Source organism: Apis mellifera, linkage group LG2, assembly GCF_003254395.2.
Source record: "Apis mellifera strain DH4 linkage group LG2, Amel_HAv3.1, whole genome shotgun sequence".
Lineage (NCBI taxonomy): Eukaryota > Metazoa > Arthropoda > Insecta > Hymenoptera > Apidae > Apis > Apis mellifera.
Window position 1 is genome coordinate 10,226,959 of NC_037639.1, and position 24,349 is coordinate 10,251,307.

General features: G+C 26.4%; 3 protein-coding genes and 1 long non-coding RNA gene across 13 annotated transcripts in view; 2 read left to right on the plus strand and 2 right to left on the minus strand.

Annotated features, from left to right (window-relative positions):
• The window catches only part of LOC408693 (epidermal growth factor receptor kinase substrate 8), a 16,032-nt gene extending 6,834 nt beyond the window's left edge, over nt 1–9,198 (minus strand). For 3 of the 9 annotated variants that reach the window (XM_016910689.2, XM_016910688.2, XM_026439224.1), the window contains exons 1-2: nt 528–573; nt 90–325 (exon numbers count right to left, since the gene is read on the minus strand). In XM_016910689.2, the coding sequence (XP_016766178.1) occupies nt 90–325; nt 528–573 (282 nt within the window). Of the gene's footprint in view, nt 1–89; nt 326–527; nt 602–2,947; nt 3,243–8,829; nt 8,849–8,930; nt 8,986–9,070 lie in introns of those variants that run through there. The other 6 variants (XM_016910684.2, XM_016910685.2, XM_016910687.2 and 3 more) reach the window with 6 other exon arrangements.
• Nucleotides 608–5,241, plus strand: LOC107964030. The gene is made up of 4 exons (XR_001702084.2): nt 608–1,152; nt 2,313–2,417; nt 3,240–3,564; nt 3,694–5,241. It is a non-coding gene; the product is annotated as an uncharacterized LOC107964030 (long non-coding RNA).
• Nucleotides 9,199–10,213: 1,015 nt separating the features above from the next.
• On the minus strand, nt 10,214–11,101 carry LOC726747 (cytochrome b-c1 complex subunit 8). The gene is made up of 3 exons (XM_001122467.5): nt 10,942–11,101; nt 10,590–10,752; nt 10,214–10,461 (listed from the first exon to the last, which is right to left on the minus strand). The coding sequence occupies exons 2-3, from the start codon at nt 10,738–10,740 to the stop codon at nt 10,367–10,369; spliced, it is 246 nt and encodes an 81-aa protein (XP_001122467.1). The 5' UTR covers nt 10,741–10,752; nt 10,942–11,101; the 3' UTR covers nt 10,214–10,366.
• Nucleotides 11,102–11,728: 627 nt separating this feature from the next.
• Nucleotides 11,729–23,437, plus strand: LOC410874 (lysine-specific demethylase lid). 2 transcript variants are annotated; one of them, XM_006565867.3, is made up of 18 exons: nt 11,729–12,241; nt 14,986–15,202; nt 15,280–15,440; nt 15,511–15,876; nt 15,961–16,239; nt 16,319–16,811; nt 16,901–17,028; nt 17,129–17,323; nt 18,235–18,695; nt 18,795–19,053; nt 19,144–19,966; nt 20,083–20,291; nt 20,381–20,605; nt 20,711–20,795; nt 20,872–21,272; nt 21,361–21,481; nt 21,589–21,731; nt 22,076–23,437. In XM_006565867.3, the coding sequence occupies exons 1-18, from the start codon at nt 12,011–12,013 to the stop codon at nt 22,139–22,141; spliced, it is 4,863 nt and encodes a 1,620-aa protein (XP_006565930.1). In that variant the 5' UTR covers nt 11,729–12,010; the 3' UTR covers nt 22,142–23,437. The 2 variants fall into 2 exon arrangements, with proteins under 2 accessions (XP_006565930.1, XP_003250774.1); XM_003250726.4 differs by having other exon boundaries at nt 11,730–12,241; nt 22,007–23,437.
• Nucleotides 23,438–24,349: the final 912 nt, after the last annotated feature.

The window sequence follows — 24,349 nt, forward strand, 5'->3', positions numbered from 1 at the left end:
TAAGCTCTACATTTCTTTTTTTATAATAGAAAGAAAAAGAGGAAAAGAATTTGTTACAGAATTTCTCTTGTACGCAAGAGGATCTTTACCCCTGTCTCATTGTCCATAATCAGTACCCAGTTCCGTTCCAGACGGAGCTGCATCTTTTGACTCCAGATGCCGTTACTCTTCTCCAATTGCAAAAGTCGCCGCATACCGTCCGCTGGATAAACAATACCGGTTTCCTTCGTGACCGTGAACGTGGCCAAATGCTCCATCATGTATGTCGGCTCGGAACTACTCACACGGCCACCAGATGTGCTCGATGGACCACTCGATCCTCCATCTACATTAATTAATTTATTAATAATATTGATCAAATCAACCAAACGTTTTGGTTAATTTTATAATAAATGTTCAACTCTGGGATATATAAAACGTAAGGAAAATTACAATAATTAAGATAACTTGTTAATTAAGAATCATTCTATTTGTTATTTCATTTTGTATTAATGAAAAAAAATCTAATAACATTGTATCATTGTTACCTTTGTTATAGGTGGAAGGACTGTGTCCACTATTGTAATACGGCATCGTGATCAGATAATCGTTCACCTTTTATCTGTAACAAACAACAGACATCTTAACTCGAACGATTTCAATTATTCTATTATAATTTTATAAGTATTTGACGAAAATATTTTGTGCGTTAAAAAAAAATCATAAATCTGTTTTTAACGCTATTCTTTATTAGTTAATTCGCTAAGGAACAAAGACGACAATCATAGAGGTTCGTTAAAGTGTATAGGTTTAATAACTTAATGATGAAGACGGGCGATACTCGCACGTCGCGTATCGTATCCGGCTACCGGGTCATGAGGACCATATTTGGCGGCACGAAAGCCTGCTTGTAACCAAAGTGAAATTCCAATGAGCCTAATTCGCTCGCCAGACATGTCGAGAATTCCTTTTGCGTTCCTTCCATTTATCGAACCTTAACGTCCGAAGGTGAGATCCCGCGGATACAATGGGTCAATAAATATTATTCATCGACGGACATTTTTGCAGAAATGCGCTTCACGGATCGTGTGGCGCCAAGAAACACACACAAAAACGAAAATATCGATACTTATTGAAAAGTTCCTAGGAAAAAATTAAGAAGATGATAATAAGGTAAAGTGAAAAAATTTTTCATTTTAAAAAATCTTTTCATTACTTTTCATTATCTTCGTATATATAATTTTCTTCTTGTCTTTTTATATTCCAATTATGGAATATATATAAAATTATATATATGATTTCTAATTATATACAATAAAATTTATATGAATTTTCATAGTCAAGATTCTACTATTTGCGTCTAGTTCTATTTCTATTTCTTGATAAACATTCCAAACATTTCATTATTCTATTAAATTTTTTATATTTTTATATTCTATTATTATTTCTTGTACTGATTTTTTAAACATATACAATATTTTTATATCCTTATTAGTCAAATAAAATAATAGTGGCAAAGAAAGAGATTATAAAAACGATTTATTTTTTGCATAGTTTTTTGCATATATGCAAGGAATGTGAAATTTTGAATTTGCTCCAAGAGAAATTTATTTGATTTGACGCCTCGTTACACGAGTGCGAACACACGTTTCGCATCCATACGGGTATAAGCAGGAAGTTTGAACCAGGTATAAAAGCTCCCATCTCGATGCAGGTCTGGCAGGATATTTCCTTCTTTTTAGGTTGTAAATTTTCTAACAAGAGAGACGTTTACTTTTCAAGGCATCGTTCGATAAAATTCGCATCAGAATGTTGAATAATGAGATATTTTAACGATTCATTTGACAAAATAGGATAGTTGTTCATAAAAGGCAACTAGAAGAATCGTAGAAAATATTTAATCGTTATACGATGTGGATGGCGTATAAATTCCTCACGTGCCTTTCCACATGTGAGAAACGTGCTTGTTTTAGACCGCATGATTTATACCAGGTAATCAGTAAGAACATTGAATCGTACTGATGCCTAGTGAACTATCTTGTGTAATCGTGACTTACTGTTGTTTTCCATCCATTTTATATATATATATATATATATATATATATATATATATATATTTTTAGATATCGAAATTTTATCCTTTTCTAAATAAAAATCAATTTTTATATTTTGGATTCTGTAATTTTATAAAATTAATAAAAATAATTTTAAAATTTAGTTAATAAATAAAGATAGTCTTTTTTAAAATTGTTATTAAATTAAAAAGGCTATAGTTTCTGTTTCTAGAAATTTCTAGCATTCATCAAATTACCTCTAATTTACTCATTAATCAGATTTTCAGATGCTCATAAGCAACAATTACATTTTTAAATGTTAAATTGGCCAAGAAGAGACAGTTTGATCAACAACGAAGGATCGAGACACGGTTGATCGATCAGGTATATATGTATCAAATATAAAGTATACCCCCTCTTTTAGTTTTTCTCTCTCTTTGAACGTAATGAAACTATGGTAAAAGTAGCGAGATGGTAATTAATATTCGAAATCTGAACGTGGAAACGGCGCCCGGTTCCTACCGGGTGGATAATCGTTCGTCCGTTCGGTGAATGCTTTCACTGTGCGTGCCTGTCGTTGGGATTAAACATGTTGAGAATCCGCATAACGGAAAAGAACATTGTTACATGTTGCTATCAAGTATAACGTTATTTATCTAATCCCTGAAAATTGAAGATCTGCAAACAACGTAAAAAAAAAAAAAAAAAAAAAATGAAAAGATCCGTTTTTATTATTTTCTTATCATCCATATATTCTTATCGAATAAATTATTTTCAATTGAAATTGCTTATTAATTTTTACTCGTATTTCGAACAATTCTTAACCTCGTTAAACTTTAAACTTTAAATATATTATAAATTATAGTCGGAATCACGATCTAAATAAGAATATTGAAAATGAATGTAAAACCTACCTACTTGAAGAACGAGGGCGTTTTGTTTAGTGGTCCAATTTCATTTCAAACGTATATTTTACGTGTGGACGGATTTGGGTCGTAGAATTATATCGCGATCGGTTAATGGCGTTGCGTAACGTGAGATACGTGACTGGATAAAAATTGATTGTATCATCGACGGTGGGAACGTTTGTCGGGTTTCCTCGAGATCGAGACCCTCCTTCCATCTTTTTTTACTTATATTTCTTTTTTTAATACTTCTTGTTTCTACTTTTTCCTGTGCTAGAATCTCTTTATATATCTTTTTCAGTGCATGAACGAACGAGATTTGATAAACCTAATTATTTTGCCTAAATATCTTCATTAGAGGCATGGAACAATTTTTCGCGCATGATTGTTGCTACCGCAATGAATATATGCACATATGAATATAATATGCTCGATGAAGCAGCGCAAGCGCAAAGTGATTCGATATATCGACGATTCGAGTTGATTATAGGCTCGATTTAGAGTCTCAGAGCATAGAAACGATGAAGCAATTCGTTCTCCTGTTAGAGTCGTAACAGCGGTATAAAAGTGTCGTAACAACGACCTAATAGCAATCACGTTGAAAAGGGAAGGGAAAAGGAAGGAAGGTGAGTGTGGGTTTCGTTTAGAAGTTTCAGAATTGAAGGTGTGTATATATATATATATATGTATATACATATTTCAATGCATTTCGAGACCACGATCTAGTCGTTCCTTGATGACATTTCGAATTCCAGATTTCTATTGATTTTTATTCAAGCCCGCTACTTTATATTTAGCGATAGAAAATATCCTGAAATTCTTGAATATTTGAATTTTTTATAAAAATCTTGAAAATTTTTCGTGGAAGAAAAAAACTAATAATAAGCTGGAAGAAAATAATATTGTATATAATATATAATATGTAAAATTTAAAAGAAAATATAAAATTTTCTTAAACCATATATCTTGAATTATTCCCGTTCTTTATAACAAAACTTCTTCGTGAGAAATAAGCTTGTAATAGTACTTAAAGGAATATTTTAATCTGTATTCAAATAATTTAAATTGAAGAAAATTTATAATTGTATAGAATATAAAGAATTTTTTAAAAAACTGTAATTTAGCACGAAGTATAAACATGGATGGAAAAGGTATAGTTAGAAGAAAACTAACGGTTTTTCAAGGAAATAAGATTTGATAATCCAATAATATTCCTTATGAAAATATTCGTAAAAAAATTAAAAGTATGGAGCCAAAATATAATTTTAAAAAAGATTATTGTCAATAATCTTAATAAAATTCATAATAAAATTCCTGATTCCTATTCCTAAAAGTGGTAATAATTTATGGAGCAAACGAGCATTTATGGACTGAAAAAAATAGAAAATAGAAAATAAACAGTCCTATCTACAATTTACTCAGCATTAACGATCATTTATTACGATTGAAGATAGACAACAAGATTCCATTGATGTTGGTCTTACCTAAGGATCGTAGCAATAGAAATGGAAATTCTTATCGCCACCCGTGACTGTGGATTAAATTATGTAAATTTCCGGGTGTGTCAGTGGTGGTCGATGAAAAAAAAAAATTCATCGATCAGGTATTCCTTTAAAATTCGAATGCCATTGCAATTGATATACGAATAAGGGATAAGAAAAGATAAGAAAAGCATGCTATGATACTTGGACATTTATGATTCTGCGACAAGTATACAAGTATAATTGCTTATGGATGTGGACACGCCCTGAAAGAAAAATTCATCTCAGGAATGCGCTGAAGTAATCACGTCCTTGACCGTACTTGACGGAAATGGCATTCAACCTTCTTCTTCGTTGTCTAAGATGGGATTCTATCGTAAGATAGTTATATTCTAGGTGAACGCCATGTTTGGAACATTTATCTGATAATTATCCAATGAAAATATCGAAAATAATCTTGAAAAAAAATAATGTATTAAAAGTTTAATTTGAGAAAAGAATACTGGATGCTTAAATAGAAATCAACTAAATTTTGTATTATAAATAATAATGCATCTTAATACATAATTGAAAAAATAATTTTTTTAATATAATTGTTACAATAACTACTATGATCATTCGTCAATTAATGTAACAATTGATGTAATATATTTTTAAATAAACCGATTATTTACGAAAAATAATGATTATCTATTTAATTTAGGATTTACAAAACATCTAATCTTCAAACCAGTTTTCAAGAATATTAGATACATTAATGAACAATATAGTATCATAATAATATCATATATGTACATATTAGAATAAATTATTCATCTCTTTTATATTCCCACATTATAAAATTTTTGTAAATTTTTCACATTTTTCAAGCTGTATTAAATGTACAACTATATATATAATTTGTATTGCAACAAAATTATGCAAAAATATTATTTATCTGATTTGGAAATGAGCATGCGCGACGTAAACTGATTTGCTGTGCGAAGTCCAAATGACACGGGAGAGGGACGGAGTCTGACATTCTCGCGTTTTCTTCTCGAGTACATACTTGTGCGCGCGCACAAGGTAATCGCATCTCTCTGGTTGCATACTGTGGGGCGAATTCTCGATGGCGTATAGTCAGCACCATAAAACTCGATTCCATAAAAATGACGCGATAAAATTAATTGTTTGAAATTAATTTACGATGCCATATAAGAACAGTGTCACGTGATTGATCAAGAAAGAGTGGAAGTTGGAAAATTCAAGCTATAAAACCATTGTTTTCTACTATAATATTTCTCTTCTTTTCGCATCAAACGCAATACACGTTATCTTTTAGGTTAGAATTAAAGTTTGAGCACACGAAAAAGGAGAAGAATTTATGTTGTCATTAATATAATATTTGTTAGTGTAAAGTTACAAGCAGCATCATAAAATTCACGTCTTCCCGATTTATCATAGCATGAACAACAAATACTTTACTCGCATTCCCTTCATTCGCTAGTGCGTGGAATATCGTAGTGAAGGTTGCACATTTTTCTTGAGGAATTAAAATCATTTGAGATTTGAATGATTAAGAATGAAAGAAAAAGTATGTATGGAAATTATGTATTGTTAATATATATTTAATTTAATATCAATTTCTTAAATAATTTTTTTAAAATAGATAAATAGAGAAATAAATACTGAATACACATATAAAATTATTGGAAGAAGAAAATGAATGGATTTTTATAAATGAAAAATAAAGTAATAGATATGAAATATTATAAATATTATAAAATAAATATAGTTTAAAATCTCCTTAAAGAATTATTTTTTAATCATTTTATATATAATGATAAAAAAAAATTAATCGTTATATATATATATATATATATATATATATATATATATAAATATAATAAATATGAATAATACAAAAAGCTCAAAATATTTTAACAAAGATTCAAAATGTATTTAATGTAAGTATTTATATTATTACGTTAATTATTAACTACAATAAAATATTTGTTACATTAGTCAATCTATAAAATTAAAACAAATTAAATTAATTTAATGAAACTTTAAATAGTAATATTTAATCTTAATAATTTACCAATCACAACTTAACAATAGATTAATGAAAAAAAAATTCATAAAATTTCTATCAATGAACTGAATTCGTCATCTCGTATCGAGAATCGAAATAAATAGGAAGTAATTGAAGCTTTTGAAAAAAATACCAATTTGTGAAGGCACGATAGATAAATGTTTGTTGAAAGTAAACATATCGCGGACGTACTGCGGTACAAGTATTGAAAAAGTGGAAAGAAAGTTGCCAATGTGCCTCGCATACCTACTGATCCGCCGGTCGCGAACAAGTTTTACAGTGAATGGACCGAGCGAATGAACTTTTCACTTACTTGCATCTATAGCTAAAAGATTAATCTCGATTAATCGAAACCTAGTTCTAATTCAGCTATTTAATGATATTCGACTATCAAAATTTTTTTACACTGTTATGAAAGAAATACTATAAACTATATTCTCAATGATGATTAAAAATGATATTCTTATATATATGTATTATCCAGAACAGAATTTTTTAAATAATTTTCGAACATTTTACATTATCCTTTTAAATCGAAGATAATTAAATTGCGACTACTTGGTACTTATCAATAATATAATGTATCATAATGATCAATAAAATTATATTCATACTTTCCACATTATTTCATTGAATTCAGCGTGTGACATCACATAAAAGTTCATTTTATATATATATATATATATATATATATATATATATATATATATATATATATATATATATATATAATATGCTTTTTGTTTTCTATAAAAAAAGATTATTTATAAATGATCATAGATGATTTAAATAATAATAAAAAATTTATTATAAAAAATAGAAAATTAGAAATCTACTTTATTTACATTATGAATGAAAAATAATGTTCAACAATATTGTGTAATTTTAAGAGATTGATATGTGATTAGTATTTCTTAGAGAATATTTAGTGTGTTCTGTTGCTCATGAGTTGTAAAAGACTACGTGAATGCGACTTTTTCTCAGAGTATCGAAGGTCATTCAATGCAATATCGATGCACGCAGAGTACGGTAAATATTTGCAATTTATGTCATGACGCTCATAATGGACTACGTAGGTATTTCGTAGGTGTAATTTACAGGTGATTGCCATGTAGTCAGTATTAATCGACATTTTCAATGTTTCGTGTGTATCATTAAAATTATCTTAATATTTCAAATTTACTTTTTAAATATTTCTACATACAATTCAATTATTTGTAATTACATGACTTTTTTTTTAATTCTATAAATATAAAATATAATTAGAATCATATACTCTATATTTATTGAAGCGAATTTATATTTATAAAGAAGGACGTAAATTACATATTCATATTATTCACGAATGAAAACCGTAGAAGCTTGCGAAATAACTCCTGCAATTGCATTGGCTACATGATCGATAAAAAATTTTGTACGAGGCAAGATATTTAACATAAGTATAAATTAAAAACAATTGTTTTTAAAACTCGAAAACATTATCAATTAGCGATAAACAATATATTTACTTGAATTGAGAGATTTCATTTTTATTGAAAATGTCATGGACGAGGAATCTCCTTAAAATGAAGAAATATTTAATTTATTTTTTTCTCATTTTCATAATCTGATTCTATCATAATTTTGATAAACATAAAAAAAATATATTAATTTATATAAAATTATATTTAATGTTTTATGTAAATTATTAATTCATTAAAAACATATCAAATGTTCAAAATTTGATTTTAAATTGAAAAGTAATTTAAAAAAAAAATTAAAACAATGCCAAAACAATGAATCATCACGATTGAACGTGACAGTGATAACGCGTTCAATATGATTTGATTGCATACGATGCATATTTGTGTAAAAAATCATACATAGCGAATCAAAATCTTATTAGCCTCTGTAATGTTCGTATACTTAACATTACGAAGCAATCATATTCTATATATTCACCGTGACTTCAAAGTGTCATTTGCATAAATATTTCTTTTAAGCACAATAACTAAAACTTCAGATGAATTTACTATTTCATATTAATATTATTTATCCGTATAATTTTACGATAAAAATCGTTCAAATTTCTATTTAATTTTCGTTAAATATTTATAATAAAAATAAAATTATATTTAATTCTTTCTCAGAGATATATGTTGCCGAGTACAACGATCGAAAATTTTTTTTCATGAAATTAATTTCGTCCATTAAAATACAAATAAGTGCTAATTAAAAGAAATTCAATTATATTGTTGATAGGATTTTCTTTAATGAAAATTTAAATCTGTATCGTAACAAAGACCACACAAATCATATATAGATATGTTCATGTGCGATTATCATTGAACACGTACAGCAACAGGTGTGACCGCGACGGACAATTCTCCGCGGAGAGAAATCCACGTCGGTGTACTCGGTACAATGACTCCAGTCAAGAAATCATTTCCATAAATACCTTGACAGCAGCGTTTCACCGAGTCCGTTGAATCTCTGTTTTGGAGTTTGGGATCCTTATGAGACAAATCCGTATAAAAAAATCACAACTCACGCGATACGTAAATGTGTACGAAACAATTTCACACTGCTATTACTTACCTATATACAAATTTTCACAATATGCACATAAAAGAGAAAAAGAAAGAGAAAGAGAAGAAGGAGAAGCTTTTGGCAAAGAGCTACGTGCCGATCATGCTCGACTGGAAATATCTGAACGACTACCTGATTGCTCTTTGCTTGTTTGCTTCTTACCTGTTTTGCCCAGGTGCATTCCTGATTCAAACTTTCTCATTGGTCAAATCATACTTGCACAATATGGCGGTTAGATCTAACGGAATTAGATTTATTTCTTATGATTAAATAAGATATTGTAATTGAAATACAATTGGCTGATTATAATAAATAATTAATGTATTTATACAAATATTAATGTTTTGAATTATATGATAAAATAAATTAAAAATAAAAATTACAAAACAGAATTACCAAAACTATAAAAAAAAAAAACTATGAAATAAAATAAATTTACAAAATGAAATAAATTTAACAAAAAATAACAAATTTCCCTAATGACAAATTAAAAATTATTTATTATAATTGATTGTAAAGTATAATTTTTTTCTTCTATTTATTATAAATATCTTTGAAATATATGCAATAAAAAATATTTTCATATTCAACACATTTAATGAAATAAATTTCAAAATAAATAAAATATAAATATATATTAAATGATATATAATAAATTAAATAAAATATAAATTAAAGAAAGGAAATTATATATATTATATTATATATCATATATACATATAGATTTAATCATATGAAGTTACTTAAAAAACGTTTATATCAATAAAACTATTACAATATAAGAAAAATTTAAAAACTATATAGAATGAAAATATAAACTTGTAATAATATTTTTGTTTTCAATAATAAATATTTATTAATGTTTAATAACAATAATTATATAAAAATATTTAATATAAATTTTTATTTTTATTTCAATTTTAAAAAAAGATTTTAGAATATTCATTTTAATTAGAAACTAATGAAATATAACTAAAGGCAAATTATATGTATCATAATTGAATAAAATTTAATCGAAATCAAGTTATCAAGTTCGAAATCAAAATATATTTTAAAATTATTCAGAAGAATTAATATTTTAAAAATATAATTAATAAATATTTAATTAATTAAATACTTGTTGTAAAAAGAATTTAAATTAAATAAGTCATATTTCTATAAAGAAGTAATGAGTTTCATTTTAATGATATATACATATATATATATATATATATGTATTAAATATCTATATATATATTATATTAAATATAAATACATAGACAGTACTAATTTAAAGTTATAACATTATACATCAATTTATAATATTTATACATCATTTTCATAGTCTTTTGGATTTTTACGGTGCATTTTATGATTTTCTTCAGTAGCCCATTCCATTATGACATAACTTAAAAGGAAAACTGCAATATAAAATAAAATATTTCAATAAGTAAGAATATATCATTAATTATAATATTTAATATACAATTGTAATTTGTAAATCTGATAAGTTATATATTTAATCAAATAGTTAATAAAAAATTCTTACAAGGTCCAGCAGTTAAAATAGTTGATCTGAGACGTTTTAGCATTTTACCAGTAGCTTCACCTACTCCAGCAAAAGCTCTTTGTTCATATGGACTAAGACGAAAAAATGTAACACCACTTAGTTTTTTAAGATTTCCAAACTTTAATCCCATTTTTACAAAATTCTGGAAAAGAATTATATTAATATTTTAGAATATAAAAAAAACATAACCAAAAAACAGAATAAGTAATATTAAAAAAATCATCATATAAATATAAAGATAAATAATTTATAAAAAATAGATTTATTTATTTTGAATTCATAAAAGTCATAAACTTATGTTAAAAGAAATAATTGTTTTCATGTAACTTACGTAATTTATATTCTTCGGTGTGAAACGTTATAAATCTCGAGAGATTCTGACACCTTTGAAGTAAGTACTATATTACTAGAGCATATTTTCTTATCTTATATGTAACAGCGGTAAATTTAAATTATGTGATATAACAAAGATTTATATTAATTTTGATTTTTTAAAATAATAATTATAAATATTTGCATTAAAATTATACATTTAATAATAATAATTTATATATTACTTTAATGGAAAAAATTTATATAAAATATATAAGTGTATATGTATATATATATATAATATATTTTTATTGATTTGATATTTAAATAATAATACAAATGTTTAATAATTTTAATATTTTAAATTAACAATTTATTGTGTAAATTAGAATAAAATTATATTTTATAATTAATTTTAAATATATAAAGTAATTACGATTTTTTTGTTTATAAATTCATAAATCAAGAATTAATAATTAGTTTGATTATATAATAACAATATATATTAACATTTCATAGGGAATTTTCGTTTTTATTCATCATTCATACTTATAATTTTAGTCTATGCTTTTTTTACAATTTAAATATATTTTATCAAAAATATTATTAATGAATTGATTTTAATGTGTTTTTATATAAATTCTTAAGGATTTTTTGTGTAAATAATTATTTATATATATTATTATATATATCTATGACATTAATTTTATATAAAAAAAAGTAAATGAAAAGCTAGTGATCCATTTGATGCAAGGTGGCGCCACTATTGTATTATACTGAAGTAGGTACAAGGGAAGAAGAGGTATATGAAGCAAGGAATAGGACAGTTGCTCGTGTGCGAGGCTCCGCGTGATACCGTGGAAAGTGTGTATTGTGCATTTCGTGCGTATTGCATCCATACATTGTCAACTGCTTCTCACGAGGTACACAAATGCAGTTCATAAAGATGGTTAATCGAAGCACATTTCCAAATAAATTCTCCCAGCCGGTGACTGAGTAACAGTGTTAAACCTGACGCGAGGTCCTCACCCGCGTTAGGTGCGTGAGGGCCACCTATCCGCGTCCAAGCTGTGTCGAGTATTCAAGTCATGGTATCGAGGTTCGACACGAACTTCGGATGTGAAGATTTTTTCGGGACTTATCGTTGCACCCAAGACATGGCTTGTGATCGTGGTGATTCGGACTTCGAGTTCATCATACCGCCAGAAGCGCCGGTCTTCGAACCGAGTATTGAGGAGTTTCACGACCCCCTTGGCTACATCGCAAAAATACGACCGATCGCAGAGAAGTCTGGCATTTGTAAGATCAAACCGCCGCCTGTGAGTAGGTCCTTTTATAATGTCTATATCTATTTTTTTTCTTCTTTCTCGCTTTCTCTTTTCTTTTACATTATTATAGAAGAGCATATTGTATATGTATTTATTTGAAAGTAAAATTAAAGTAAATTGATAACTTGATATTTTTTATAATTGACAAACGTGCAGATATGCACATACGACCTCGTTTACGTACTATGACGCTTCCATACAACATCACAACTGTGACATCACAAAATAAATGAGTTCCTACGTAATATGTATTTACTTTAGAAAAATTATCTAATGATTAAAATTAATTTCTTACTATAACATATTTTTATGTAAATATTAATAGTTGTTCTTTTTTGTATTCATGTTGAGAAGTTAGAGATTGGCAAAAGTTATGATGTTTTTATGTTTGTCGACACAAGACAAGATAATATGATCAAAAGGGAAGAAAAGACTCCGATGTGTTATCTTGAGGGATTTTTATTTTGTTCTGTATACTAGTACATTAATATTTGTACCGATATTTCAGCATATAATATTGTTTCAAGAGAGAAATTAAAATTGAGAATGATAATTGGAATTATTAGAAAACAAAAAATTCGGAAATGAAATACGTTAGATACTCGTTTCATTGCGACATTAATATCGTTATAGCTAGAAGGTACGCTATGTAAAATGGCCGAGACAATCGAAACAATGTCACCTTAGCAAAATGTCTTGAAACCTTTCCGGAATTCTATACGATATTCATGACAACGACGGAGAAAGCGCTATAATAATTACTAGCATTTATGATTAATATTCCTAAGACAATTGCGTTATCGTTATTATATTGATATATTTGATATGTACTCAGAAGTTATTACTACTTTTTTTTTAAAAGTATGAGTAAGATGAAAAGTTTTTATATAAATAAATATTTTTAAATTTTATCATATTGCAAATTCTATAGAAATTTCTATATAGTTTAATCTCTTTAGGCATTTTATATAATTCCTTTTTGTCTTAGCAAATTTTCATATTTTATAAAATGAAAAGCAATGCGCAGTACTATTAAAATTTTTTCGCTATCTATTTAAGGTAATATTGACTTTTTATAAATTTTAATTTTTTAATTTAATTAATTTTCGTAAATTATTCATTTGATTTATATCATCATTAGAATTGATTTGAGCCACCATTTTGATTTCACACATATAAAGAAAAATTTTACAATATAAATTTTAAAATGCTCTAATTATAAATAGTAAAATAATAAATTTATTAAAAATTATTAATAATTTTAACATAAAATTCCAATACATATTGATTATTTTATTAATGATCATATAACGCAAGTTTAAATAATTATTTAAAAATTATATAAATTTAATATTGTAAAAATTATACAACCATTATGCATTTTAAGTGCATCATAAAAATTTATTTTGATATATTTAAAATTTTTTTTTTTTAATTATGAATCATAATTTAATTTTGATTTGAATTTTTTTATTTAAATGATTTGAAGATATGGTAAATTTTATAAATTCATATTAAAATTTTAAATATGGAGTATTACAATATTTTCAATTTTTTGATAAATGACATTTAAATTTCTAGTATATTTTTGCTATTCTAAGGATAGATTTATCATTTTTACTGATAATATTTTTCTTTTTATTGAACATATTTTGTTAATTCTTACAAAATTGATTTTCTTTGAAATGATAGTTAATTTTTATTGACAAACCGGCCTTTTTAAATCTATCTGATAATCTTAATCGAATGTTAATCTATTTATCCTTTCCATTACTTTTTAAAAAAATTCATATTTTATAACGGGATGACGCCATTACGGAAATAACTATGGTCACGGCATTAAACGGTCGTCATATATGGAGAAAATCTTTGTAGTATTTACGTATTTTCAATTTGAAATGTAGCAAAATGCATCACTAATGATATATTTCATTGTTTATTATATTGGTATAATTACATGTTATAGTAAATACAATAGTTATAAATGTTATTTAATTGCATCGAACTTGATTGCATTTTTATTTTGGTTGCTTTATGTATTTTATATTATGTGTTTTTAAAAAGTCAACAGATCTTACAATGGTATTGCGTCACGGAAGAGATGAAGCTACGAAAGCATTTATCGATTATTTAGACATATATATTTATGTTATACTATATTCATCAATAAATTCTTAATATTTTAGAATAAATAAAATAAAACATAATAATTTTCTTTTTGTTTTTTTATGTTAGACGAATATCAATAGAAAATTTATAATTTATAATATTTTTATTATTATATTGCACATTACAAATTTATATTTTGTTACTAATTAAATCTGAAGACTTATAAGTATTATTACATATATATCTAATTCGCGAAATATATTATTGTGTTCTTTTTTATATTAATTTAGATACTACTAAATTTAATACATTATACATTATAAATTTATAACATTATAAATTTATAACATATATTTAAAAATATTAAAATTATAAAAAAATAAATAAAAAATATATACATTTTTTTTATATACTACATTTAAATAAATCTATTTTATTAATGAATTATTTTTAAATATTTGCTACTAATTTATTATGATTTTATATCATATTATTTATTAATTCTTAATTCTATGTAATAATAATATGTTCCTATTATGACTTTATATCTAATATTAATAGTATATTTTTTACAAGTAAAAAGAAACAATATATGGAAATAAATTTCTTTTTTTTTTCTTCTTTAGAATTGGCAGCCACCATTTGCTGTTGATGTTGATAAATTCAAATTCGTTCCAAGAATTCAAAGACTAAATGAATTAGAGGCAAAGACTAGGATAAAGCTTAATTTCTTGGATCAAATTGCAAAATTCTGGGAACTTCAAGGTTCATCTTTAAAAATTCCTCTTGTTGAACGCAAAGCTCTTGATTTATATTCTTTACATAAGATAGTCACTGATGAAGGTTTGTTTTATTATTTAATTTTTTATATCTTTATATTTGATTGAAATATTGATATATTAATTAAATATTATTTTTAGGTGGAATTGATACAGTAACAAGGGAAAGAAGATGGGCAAAAATTGCAAATAAATTGGGTTATCCTTCTGGACGCAGTGTTGGAAGTATACTAAAAAATCATTATGAACGTATTTTATATCCATTTGATGTATTTAAACAAGGAAAAACATTGACAGATATAGTAAGTTTTTTTTTTATAAATTGGTTTTTTTAAATCAATGTACATGTTTTTTATATGTTAAATTATACAGAAAATTGAACCAGATTCTAATGTGAATGAGAAAAAAGATCGAGATTATAAACCACATGGAATTATATCACGTCAACAAATTAAACCTCCAACTGAGAAATTTTCACGCCGGTCAAAAAGATTTAGTGGTCAAGAAGAAAAACAGGAAGTATCTATTAAACAAGAAGAGTGTAAAGAAGAATGTGATTCTGATAATGATTGTAAAGATGGAATTAAAAATAAACAATATGATGATAAGGATAATAGTAAAGAACTTAAAAAATTACAATTTTATGGAGCTGGTCCAAAAATGGCTGGATTTAATACCAAAGAAGGAAAAAAATCTAATAAAACTAGAGGTGTAAAACTTGTTTATGAAGTTGATCCAGTAAGTAACATATTATACATTATTTGATTATGATTTATATTTATAAAAATTATTTTTTTTAAATTTATATATATACTTTTATAGTTGGCAAAATATATATGTCATAATTGTGGAAGAGGTGACAATGAAGAAAACATGCTTTTATGTGATGGATGTGATGATAGTTATCATACTTTTTGTCTTATGCCACCATTGACAGAAATACCAAAAGGTGATTGGAGATGTCCAAAATGTGTCGCTGAAGAAGTTTCTAAGCCAATGGAAGCGTTTGGATTTGAACAAGCACAAAGAGAATATACTCTTCAACAATTTGGAGAAATGGCTGATCAATTTAAAAGCGATTATTTTAATATGCCTGTACATGTATGTCGTCTAAAGCACAAAAAAATATAATATGATTATAAATATTAATGTATAATTTTTATTATATTTATTTTTTTAGATGGTGCCAACATCATTAGTAGAAAAAGAATTTTGGCGAATAGTTTCTTCAATTGATGAAGATGTAACAGTTGAATATGGAGCAGATTTACATACAATGGATCATGGATCTGGATTTCCAACAAAAACTAGCGTTAATTTATTTACATGTGATCAAGAATATGCTGAATCTTCATGGAACTTAAATAATTTACCTGTTTTACGTGGAAGTGTCTTAGGTCATATTAATGCTGATATCAGTGGTATGAAAGTACCATGGATGTATGTTGGAATGTGTTTTGCAACCTTTTGTTGGCATAATGAGGACCATTGGAGTTATTCCATTAATTATTTACATTGGGGAGAACCAAAAACATGGTATGGTGTTCCTGGTTCTCAAGCAGAAAGATTTGAACAATCAATGAAATCAGCTGCACCAGAATTGTTTCATAGTCAACCTGATTTACTTCATCAATTAGTTACAATCATGAATCCAAATATTTTAACAAATGAAGGTAATACGAAATTATTTTTATTTTGTTATTATGAAATTAATTAATCATTAATATTAATTAATCATTAATATTTATATTTGATTTTTTAGGTGTTCCAGTATTTAGGACTGACCAACATGCAGGGGAATTTGTAGTGACATTTCCAAGAGCATATCATGCTGGTTTTAATCAAGGATACAATTTTGCTGAAGCTGTAAATTTTGCTCCCGCTGATTGGGTACATTATCATTCTTAGTTTTTATAATGATAATATATGTATATATATTTATATTTATATTTAATTTATATTGTTTATATCTATATATTTCGTTTAATAGCTTAAAATTGGACGAGAATGTATAACGCATTATTCGAATTTAAGACGATTTTGTGTATTTTCTCATGATGAATTGGTATGCAAAATGTCATTGGATCCAGATTCATTAGATATAGGAATTGCAACTGCAACTTATCATGATATGCTTCAAATGGTAGATGATGAGAAAAAGCTACGAAAAAATTTGCTGGAATGGGTAAGTATATTAATATTTATTATATTTTTTAAATAATAATTAAATGTTTTTTAACTTTATTATATATATTAGAAATATATATTTAAAATGAAATATATGTATTATATATAAACTATAATTAATATATATTATGTTATTAATTATTGTAAACATTTTATTTTTTATTTATTAAAATTTAAAAACTTCTTATCATAAATATTTAAAAATTTTAAATATTACCATCAAAATTATTTTTTTACTTAAATTATAATTTTAAATGTAAAAACTAATATATTTAGGTCAAACAGTATAGTATATGCTGAAACATTCCCTCACAAACTTATACATACAATATTACATGCATACGTTGGCACACACATAATTGTAACCATGCGGGCACACGCGGTGAAAGACGTGTGTGCGATTGATATTACCAACCATTGGACATCGTAGTTTCACTGTCGACGTTATAATCGTCATTAATGACTTCATATTTTGTTATTTTTGGTTAGCCTGCAATCCTATCTTTAAAATAGTTTTTTAGTGCGATCGTTCCTTAGTTATCAACCTTGACTTGTTGATACCTATTTGGTGTATCTCTGATCTTGATTATATAACTTTCATTGGTGAATAGAGGTTATGTTTTTAAAGTTTTGCCATGATGCTAAACAGGCATTATATTTTTTCATTATATTTTTATTTGAAAAGATTAATAATTTTTTTTAAATTTTATTGAAAAATATTAGTGTCATTTTTAAATAAATTGTATATTTGTAAAAATTTTTTCTATCTTAGTTTATTTGCCCACAGATGGATACATGTGTTTCATTGTTAATCTCATTTCGCGTAATATTTTTAATATTTTTTTTTAAAATGTAAGAATGGCGAATTGTTTCATAAATGATGTTTGTGTTAAAAATTATATTTTTCAGGGTGTAACAGAAGCAGAACGAGAAGCATTTGAACTTTTGCCGGATGATGAGAGACAGTGTGAAGCGTGCAAAACAACTTGTTTTTTGAGTGCAGTTACATGTTCATGCCAAAGTTCTCAACTAGTTTGTTTAAGACATTTCACAGAACTTTGTGATTGTCCTCCAGAAAAACATACATTACGTTATCGTTATACTTTAGACGAATTACCAATTATGCTACAAAAATTAAAATTAAAAGCAGAGTCATTTGACTCATGGGTAACAAAAGTAAAAGAGGCAATGGATCCTGATAAAAAAAATGATAAAATTGAATTAAATGAATTAAAAGAACTTTTAAATGAAGCAGAAAGTAAAAAATTTCCAGAAAGTGAATTGCTTACAGCTTTAACAACTGCTGTGCAAGATGCTGAAAAGTGTGCAAGTGTTGCACAACAACTTTTGAATAATAAACAACGTACCAGGTATTATAAAGTTTTTTAATTTTTATTTATGATAAATATTATTAGTTGTATTAAATAAAATTATTTTAACTCTTTTATAACTTTTTTATATTTTTATAGAACCAGACAATCTGTTGAAACTAAATATAAACTTACAGTAGAAGAATTAACTCTTTTCTATAAAGAAATAACAAATTTATGTTGTGAACTTAAAGAATCTGATGGGATAAAATTTATACTTGATCAAGTATTACAATTTCAAAAAGAAGCAGAAGAATTAGAATGTAAAGATGATTGTAATATTGAACAGTTAGAAAAATGCATTGACTTTGGAGATTCTATTTGTATTGAACTACCTCAACTTATACGTTTAAAGCATGTAAGTATATATTAATATATTTATTTTTTTTTTTAAATATATTCTTATTTTATATATTTTATATAATTAAATATTTGTTATAATTTGTAGAAATTAGCACAAATACAATGGCTTGAAGAAGTAAAATCTATTCAAGAAGATCCAAAATCTATACATCGTGATGATTTAGCAAAATTAATTGAAAAGGGTATGACAATGCCTCCTAACTTAAATATAGAAAATACTCTTTCAGATTTGCAAGCATTAATGCTTGCAATTGATAATTGGGAAGAGAAAGCAAAGTTATATCTTCATACAAAAAATAGACAAACTATTGCATCTCTTGAAGAATTTATCCATGAAGCTGATAAGGTGGAAGCTTATTTACCAAGTCTAGATGTTCTTCAAGATACATTGAATAAAGCAAAAAATTGGACAAAAATGATAGAAGAGATACAAGCAAGAGATAACCTTCCATATTACAATACATTAGATGATCTAATTAAAAAGGGCAGAAATATTCCATTGCATTTAGATGCTCTTCCTATTTTAGAATCTACACTTTCACAAGCAAAAACTTGGAAAGAAAGAACAGCACGAACATTCCTAAGGAAAAATTCACATTATACTTTAATGGAAGCTTTGTCACCACGAATTGGAGTAGGTATACAAGCGTTAAAAGCTAAGAAAAATAAAAATGAAGATTCTGTAGGACCTGTCTTTGTCTGTGATACAAAATTGGATGATTCCAATGATTCGGCAACTATTGTAGCTGCGTTTAAATTAGCTGAACAACGTGAAATGGAAGCAATGCGAAATTTAAGAGAAAGAAATTTAATGAAAACTGAAATAGATGATTCAAGATATTGCGTTTGTCGTCGACCAAGGTTTGGACTTATGCTTCAATGTGAGCTTTGTAAAGATTGGTTTCATTGTAAGTAATATTTTTTCATTATAATAAATATAAATATTAAATAAAATATAATTATATAGATAATATAGATATTAAATTTAATTATAATTTATTAAAATATATTGTTATAATTTTAGCAAATTGTGTACCTTTGCCAAAGACATCATATAAAGGAAAATTTCCAATGTCAAGGGAAATTAAATTTTTATGTCCGTGTTGTTTACGTTCACGGCGACCACGGTTAGAAACAATTTTGGCTCTTTTAGTTAGTCTCCAAAAAATTCCGATTCGTTTACCAGAAGGTGAGGCATTACAATGTTTAACGGAACGTGCAATGAATTGGCAGGTGAGTTTCGCATTATAATTAAGATTAATGAATTATATTATAATATGTAATGATATACATAATATACATAGTATACATACATCGAATAGGATCGAGCCCGACAAGCATTAGCTACGGATGAAATTTCATCGGCATTAGCAAAATTATCTGTGCTATCACAAAAATTAGTAGAAGCAGCAGCAAGAGAAAAGACAGAAAAGATCATCAGCAGTGAATTAAAAAAGGCAGCAAATAATCCTGAATTACATCAGAGAGTACAAGCAATAGCACCGCTTAGTGGTGTACATTCAGATGATAGTGCCCTTAGTACTGCGGTATGTTTAGTTATCTTTGTATAATATTATATATTAGAATATAGAACGATGTTTAAAATATATATATATTTTATGTAATTGAATATATAATATTATATATTTCAGGATGATGATGATGATGTTGTTACTATTGATGATGATGAACCGAGTTGTAGTACATTTAATAGTAATGAACATGCATATTCTTATAGTAAGTTCGTAATCATAATAAAAATTAAATGATGTAAATGAAAATTCATAATATTTACATATATTTTGTTTTTTAGTATCCAAAATTCAGCGTAAAACACAATCAAACGATACAACAGAAGTTGCTGTTGTACTTTCACAAACAGCAAGGTTACGTTTAGAAGAATTGATGATGGAAGGCGATTTATTAGAAGTTGCACTTGATGAAACGCAACATATTTGGCGTATATTAAGTCATACAAATAGTCCGAGTACAGTTCGAAAATATGCATCATATGAAGAAGTTCAAACTAATTTGAATCAAGATATAAAAGATGTTAAAAAACGCGGAAGGAAAAGAAAATCTGATGAATTTGAATTACTGAAAAAACTTGGAAGACAAAAAATGGAAGAGAAAAATTTAGCTAAACGCAAAGGACTACAAAAAGAAAAAAAATCGGCAGGTTCTCCAGTGCCTATAAAACGTGGACCTCGAAAGGTATTTAAATTTATAAATATAATTTATCTTAAATTAAGATAATAAAATTGAAAATTGAATTTTATTTTGATTTCAATGTAAATTTTAGATGAAACGCAAAGAAGGTGAAGAAGGTCCAAAGAAAAGAGGTGGTAATAGAAAAAAAACTAAACAAGATACTTCAGATGAAGAAGATGATTGTGCGGCTGTCAATTGTTTGCGACCTGGCGGTAGGAAAATATTTTAATACAAATATAATAAAAATATAGTAATATAATTATTATATCCTATATATTCTATATATTATATAGTTTTTTATATATTTGTATTTATATAGGTAGAGAAGTTGATTGGGTACAGTGTGATGGCGGCTGTGAAGGTTGGTTTCATATGCACTGTGTTGGATTAGATCGTACAGAAATTGCAGAGGAGGATGATTATATATGTAGTAATTGTAAGGAGGCAGAGCATAGCTCAGTGGTAAGTTTATATTGATATGTTTAGAATCGCTGTAACTTTTATATTAAATAAGTTTATTCGTATCCATTAGAATTGTATAAAGTAGGAAATATTTTTAGCTGCTTGATGGCCTCATTGATCTTCTCTATTATGTAGTATTTTCATTATTCAGAATTTTAATTATTTCCCAATTTTTTGGTTTCAGTTATTTGATGTTTTAAGTTTTTTTATTTGCTAAGTAGTGTATGATATTATAGTTTTAGTGCAATGTTTCTTTTGTGTTATCTATACTGTAGTCAAGAGCGCCAGATCCCCTAGCTGAATCATTAGGCCTGGATGCACTTCTTTCCCTTTCTCAATCTCAGGGATACCAGGGCACAGATAGTGAAGCAGACATTCAAGAAACCACATCCTTCGTCAGGACTTACTAGTCTACTTTGCCTTGTTAGCTCTGTACAAGGCTAGGATGTTTATCAATTTCAAGTCATTTAGACTGGGAATTTACACAGTCCGACAATTAATGTTACCTACAATCATCGTTCAGTCAGTTGGTACTGCAGATTATCAGATGCCGTTTGATTACTATTGCGAGCGGATATTGGAGATAAAGTATTATAATGCAGTCGGATTGTAATCTTTACGACTATGAATATTATTTTTTTATTTTGATTTGATATGCTTTGCAAAGCTATCATTTTTTGTATGTATTATATTGCATTGTATTTTATTTTTCTAAGATAAAACAGATATTTATCAAGATTTATTGTTCAAGCACAATACATTTATACTCAAGAAAAATTAATTTCATGCATTGATATTTAATGTTAATTTATAACATTAAAACCTGCTTGCTTTTATCCAGAATAACATGTTAATTATGAATTAAGTACACAATTCCAATTGAAAACAAATCTTCTAAATCGTATTACATATTATACAGAACAGGTATCGCGGATGAACCGTGATATACTACTTTGTGGTTTATATGAGGTTTTAGAAAATAGATATTTTGCATCCCATTATAATTTTTACTTCTTATCTCGTGCTGCGATTGTTGATGGAAAAGAAAATACAGAGACCAATGACTGTTAAATAATTAACGATATGCGTTAACATTATTTATATAATATGATAGTGTGAATGTATACTTTTCATGTGTAAAATATGAAAAGATATAGAAAAACTAAGGGAAGGGAAGAAGAGTATAATTTGACCTAATGATTTGGGCGATCTATGTTGAGGGAAAAATTAGCGATGGCGATAAATATGTAACAAAGAAAAGTCATCTCAAATTATTTCTATTTAAAGGAAGATTCCGTCGGTTTTTGTATCGGCTTTTTATTGTAATGGTGCAAGAGAACTTCTTTTGCGCTAAAATAGTATGTACAGATAGACTGAGATATGTGTGTATTAAGATACGGATATTATACATATATACATAAGAAATTAGATTGAAACGTAGAAATAAGTTACAATTTGTATAAAGAAAGAATTGACACGCAGATACATAGCATATCTATCTTCTTGAAACAATTTAATTGGAATTTATTGGATTTTGGACCAGAGTGTACAACTTATGTAATTTGTAAGTTGCAAGTTATCTAATTTTCATTTTATGTCACATTTTTTGTCATGAATAGACAAATGTTTTATATTGTGATATGATTGATATCAGTGAAAAACTTCCGAATGGCCTAAAAAATATACATTATATAATGTAAAATCTACTTGTAGTATTGTAAAACATTAATTTTATAATTTCAACTGTTATAAAAATACTTGTTTTAATTTTTCTGTGACTATATTACATTTCGTAATATTTAATATGTTGATGATTTATACTTTGGTATGCTCATAATTTCATTTTATACACTCAACATTAATTTGAGTTATAAATATTTAAAACTGATTACTAACTATCCTACATTAATTCCTGCATTATTAACATTTACATTCACATGATGTAATACATCAATGTAGTATAATTAAAGCTTACTTATTATTTTGTACATTAAAGTATTATAAAATCTCTAAACGTTATAAAAACTTATACTATATATATAATGATAAGTATATTCCGTAATAAATCGTTTTATAAATGTTGTAAATGTTATAAATATGGATCTCATTCTTGATAAAACAAAATTGAAAAAGTAAGAAATATATCATTATTATTGAAATAAAACATAAATTATGCGATGTAATTTGTGTATCTAATGTTAACTCTGGTACAAAACCATGTTTCATGTGTTAGTTGATATTTACGTTTTTTAGTTATTTTTTAATGTAATGTTGAGTTGATTTTTCTTTTTTTTTTTTTCTTTTTTTCTTTTCTTTTCTTTTTTTTTTTCTTTCTTTTTTTTTTTTTATAGTCCATTTTATTTTCGTGCAAAAATGTTATATGCGTGTCTCTCTCTATTAATATGATTTTTCACACGATATACCAAGAAAAAAAAGATATCTTTATGTAGATATCTTTGTGTAAAAAAGATATCTTTATTGTGAGTTTATCGATGAAATTGTGCTAGCAGTACAACAAATTTTGTATAATTACTTGTTAAAAAAAAAAAAACCAGATAATTAATCATTGAGTTTTTACATAAACTAAAACTATAAATGTATGTTATGTATGGGATGAC

What these genes read in the sequence shown, in the direction of transcription:
- LOC726747 (XM_001122467.5), bottom strand. Translation starts at nt 10,740, where the DNA reads ATGGGATTAAAGTTTGGAAATCTTAAAAAACTAAGTGGTGTTACATTT. An exon ending in TATTTTAACTGCTGGACCTT is followed by an intron (nt 10,462 to 10,589) that starts GTAAGAATTTTT and finishes TTTATATTGCAG; the next exon opens with TTTTCCTTTTAAGTTATGTC.
- LOC410874 (XM_003250726.4), top strand. Translation starts at nt 12,011, where the DNA reads ATGGTATCGAGGTTCGACACGAACTTCGGATGTGAAGATTTTTTCGGG. An exon ending in TTGTTTATGAAGTTGATCCA is followed by an intron (nt 15,877 to 15,960) that starts GTAAGTAACATA and finishes ATACTTTTATAG; the next exon opens with TTGGCAAAATATATATGTCA. An exon ending in ATTTTGCTCCCGCTGATTGG is followed by an intron (nt 17,029 to 17,128) that starts GTACATTATCAT and finishes TTCGTTTAATAG; the next exon opens with CTTAAAATTGGACGAGAATG.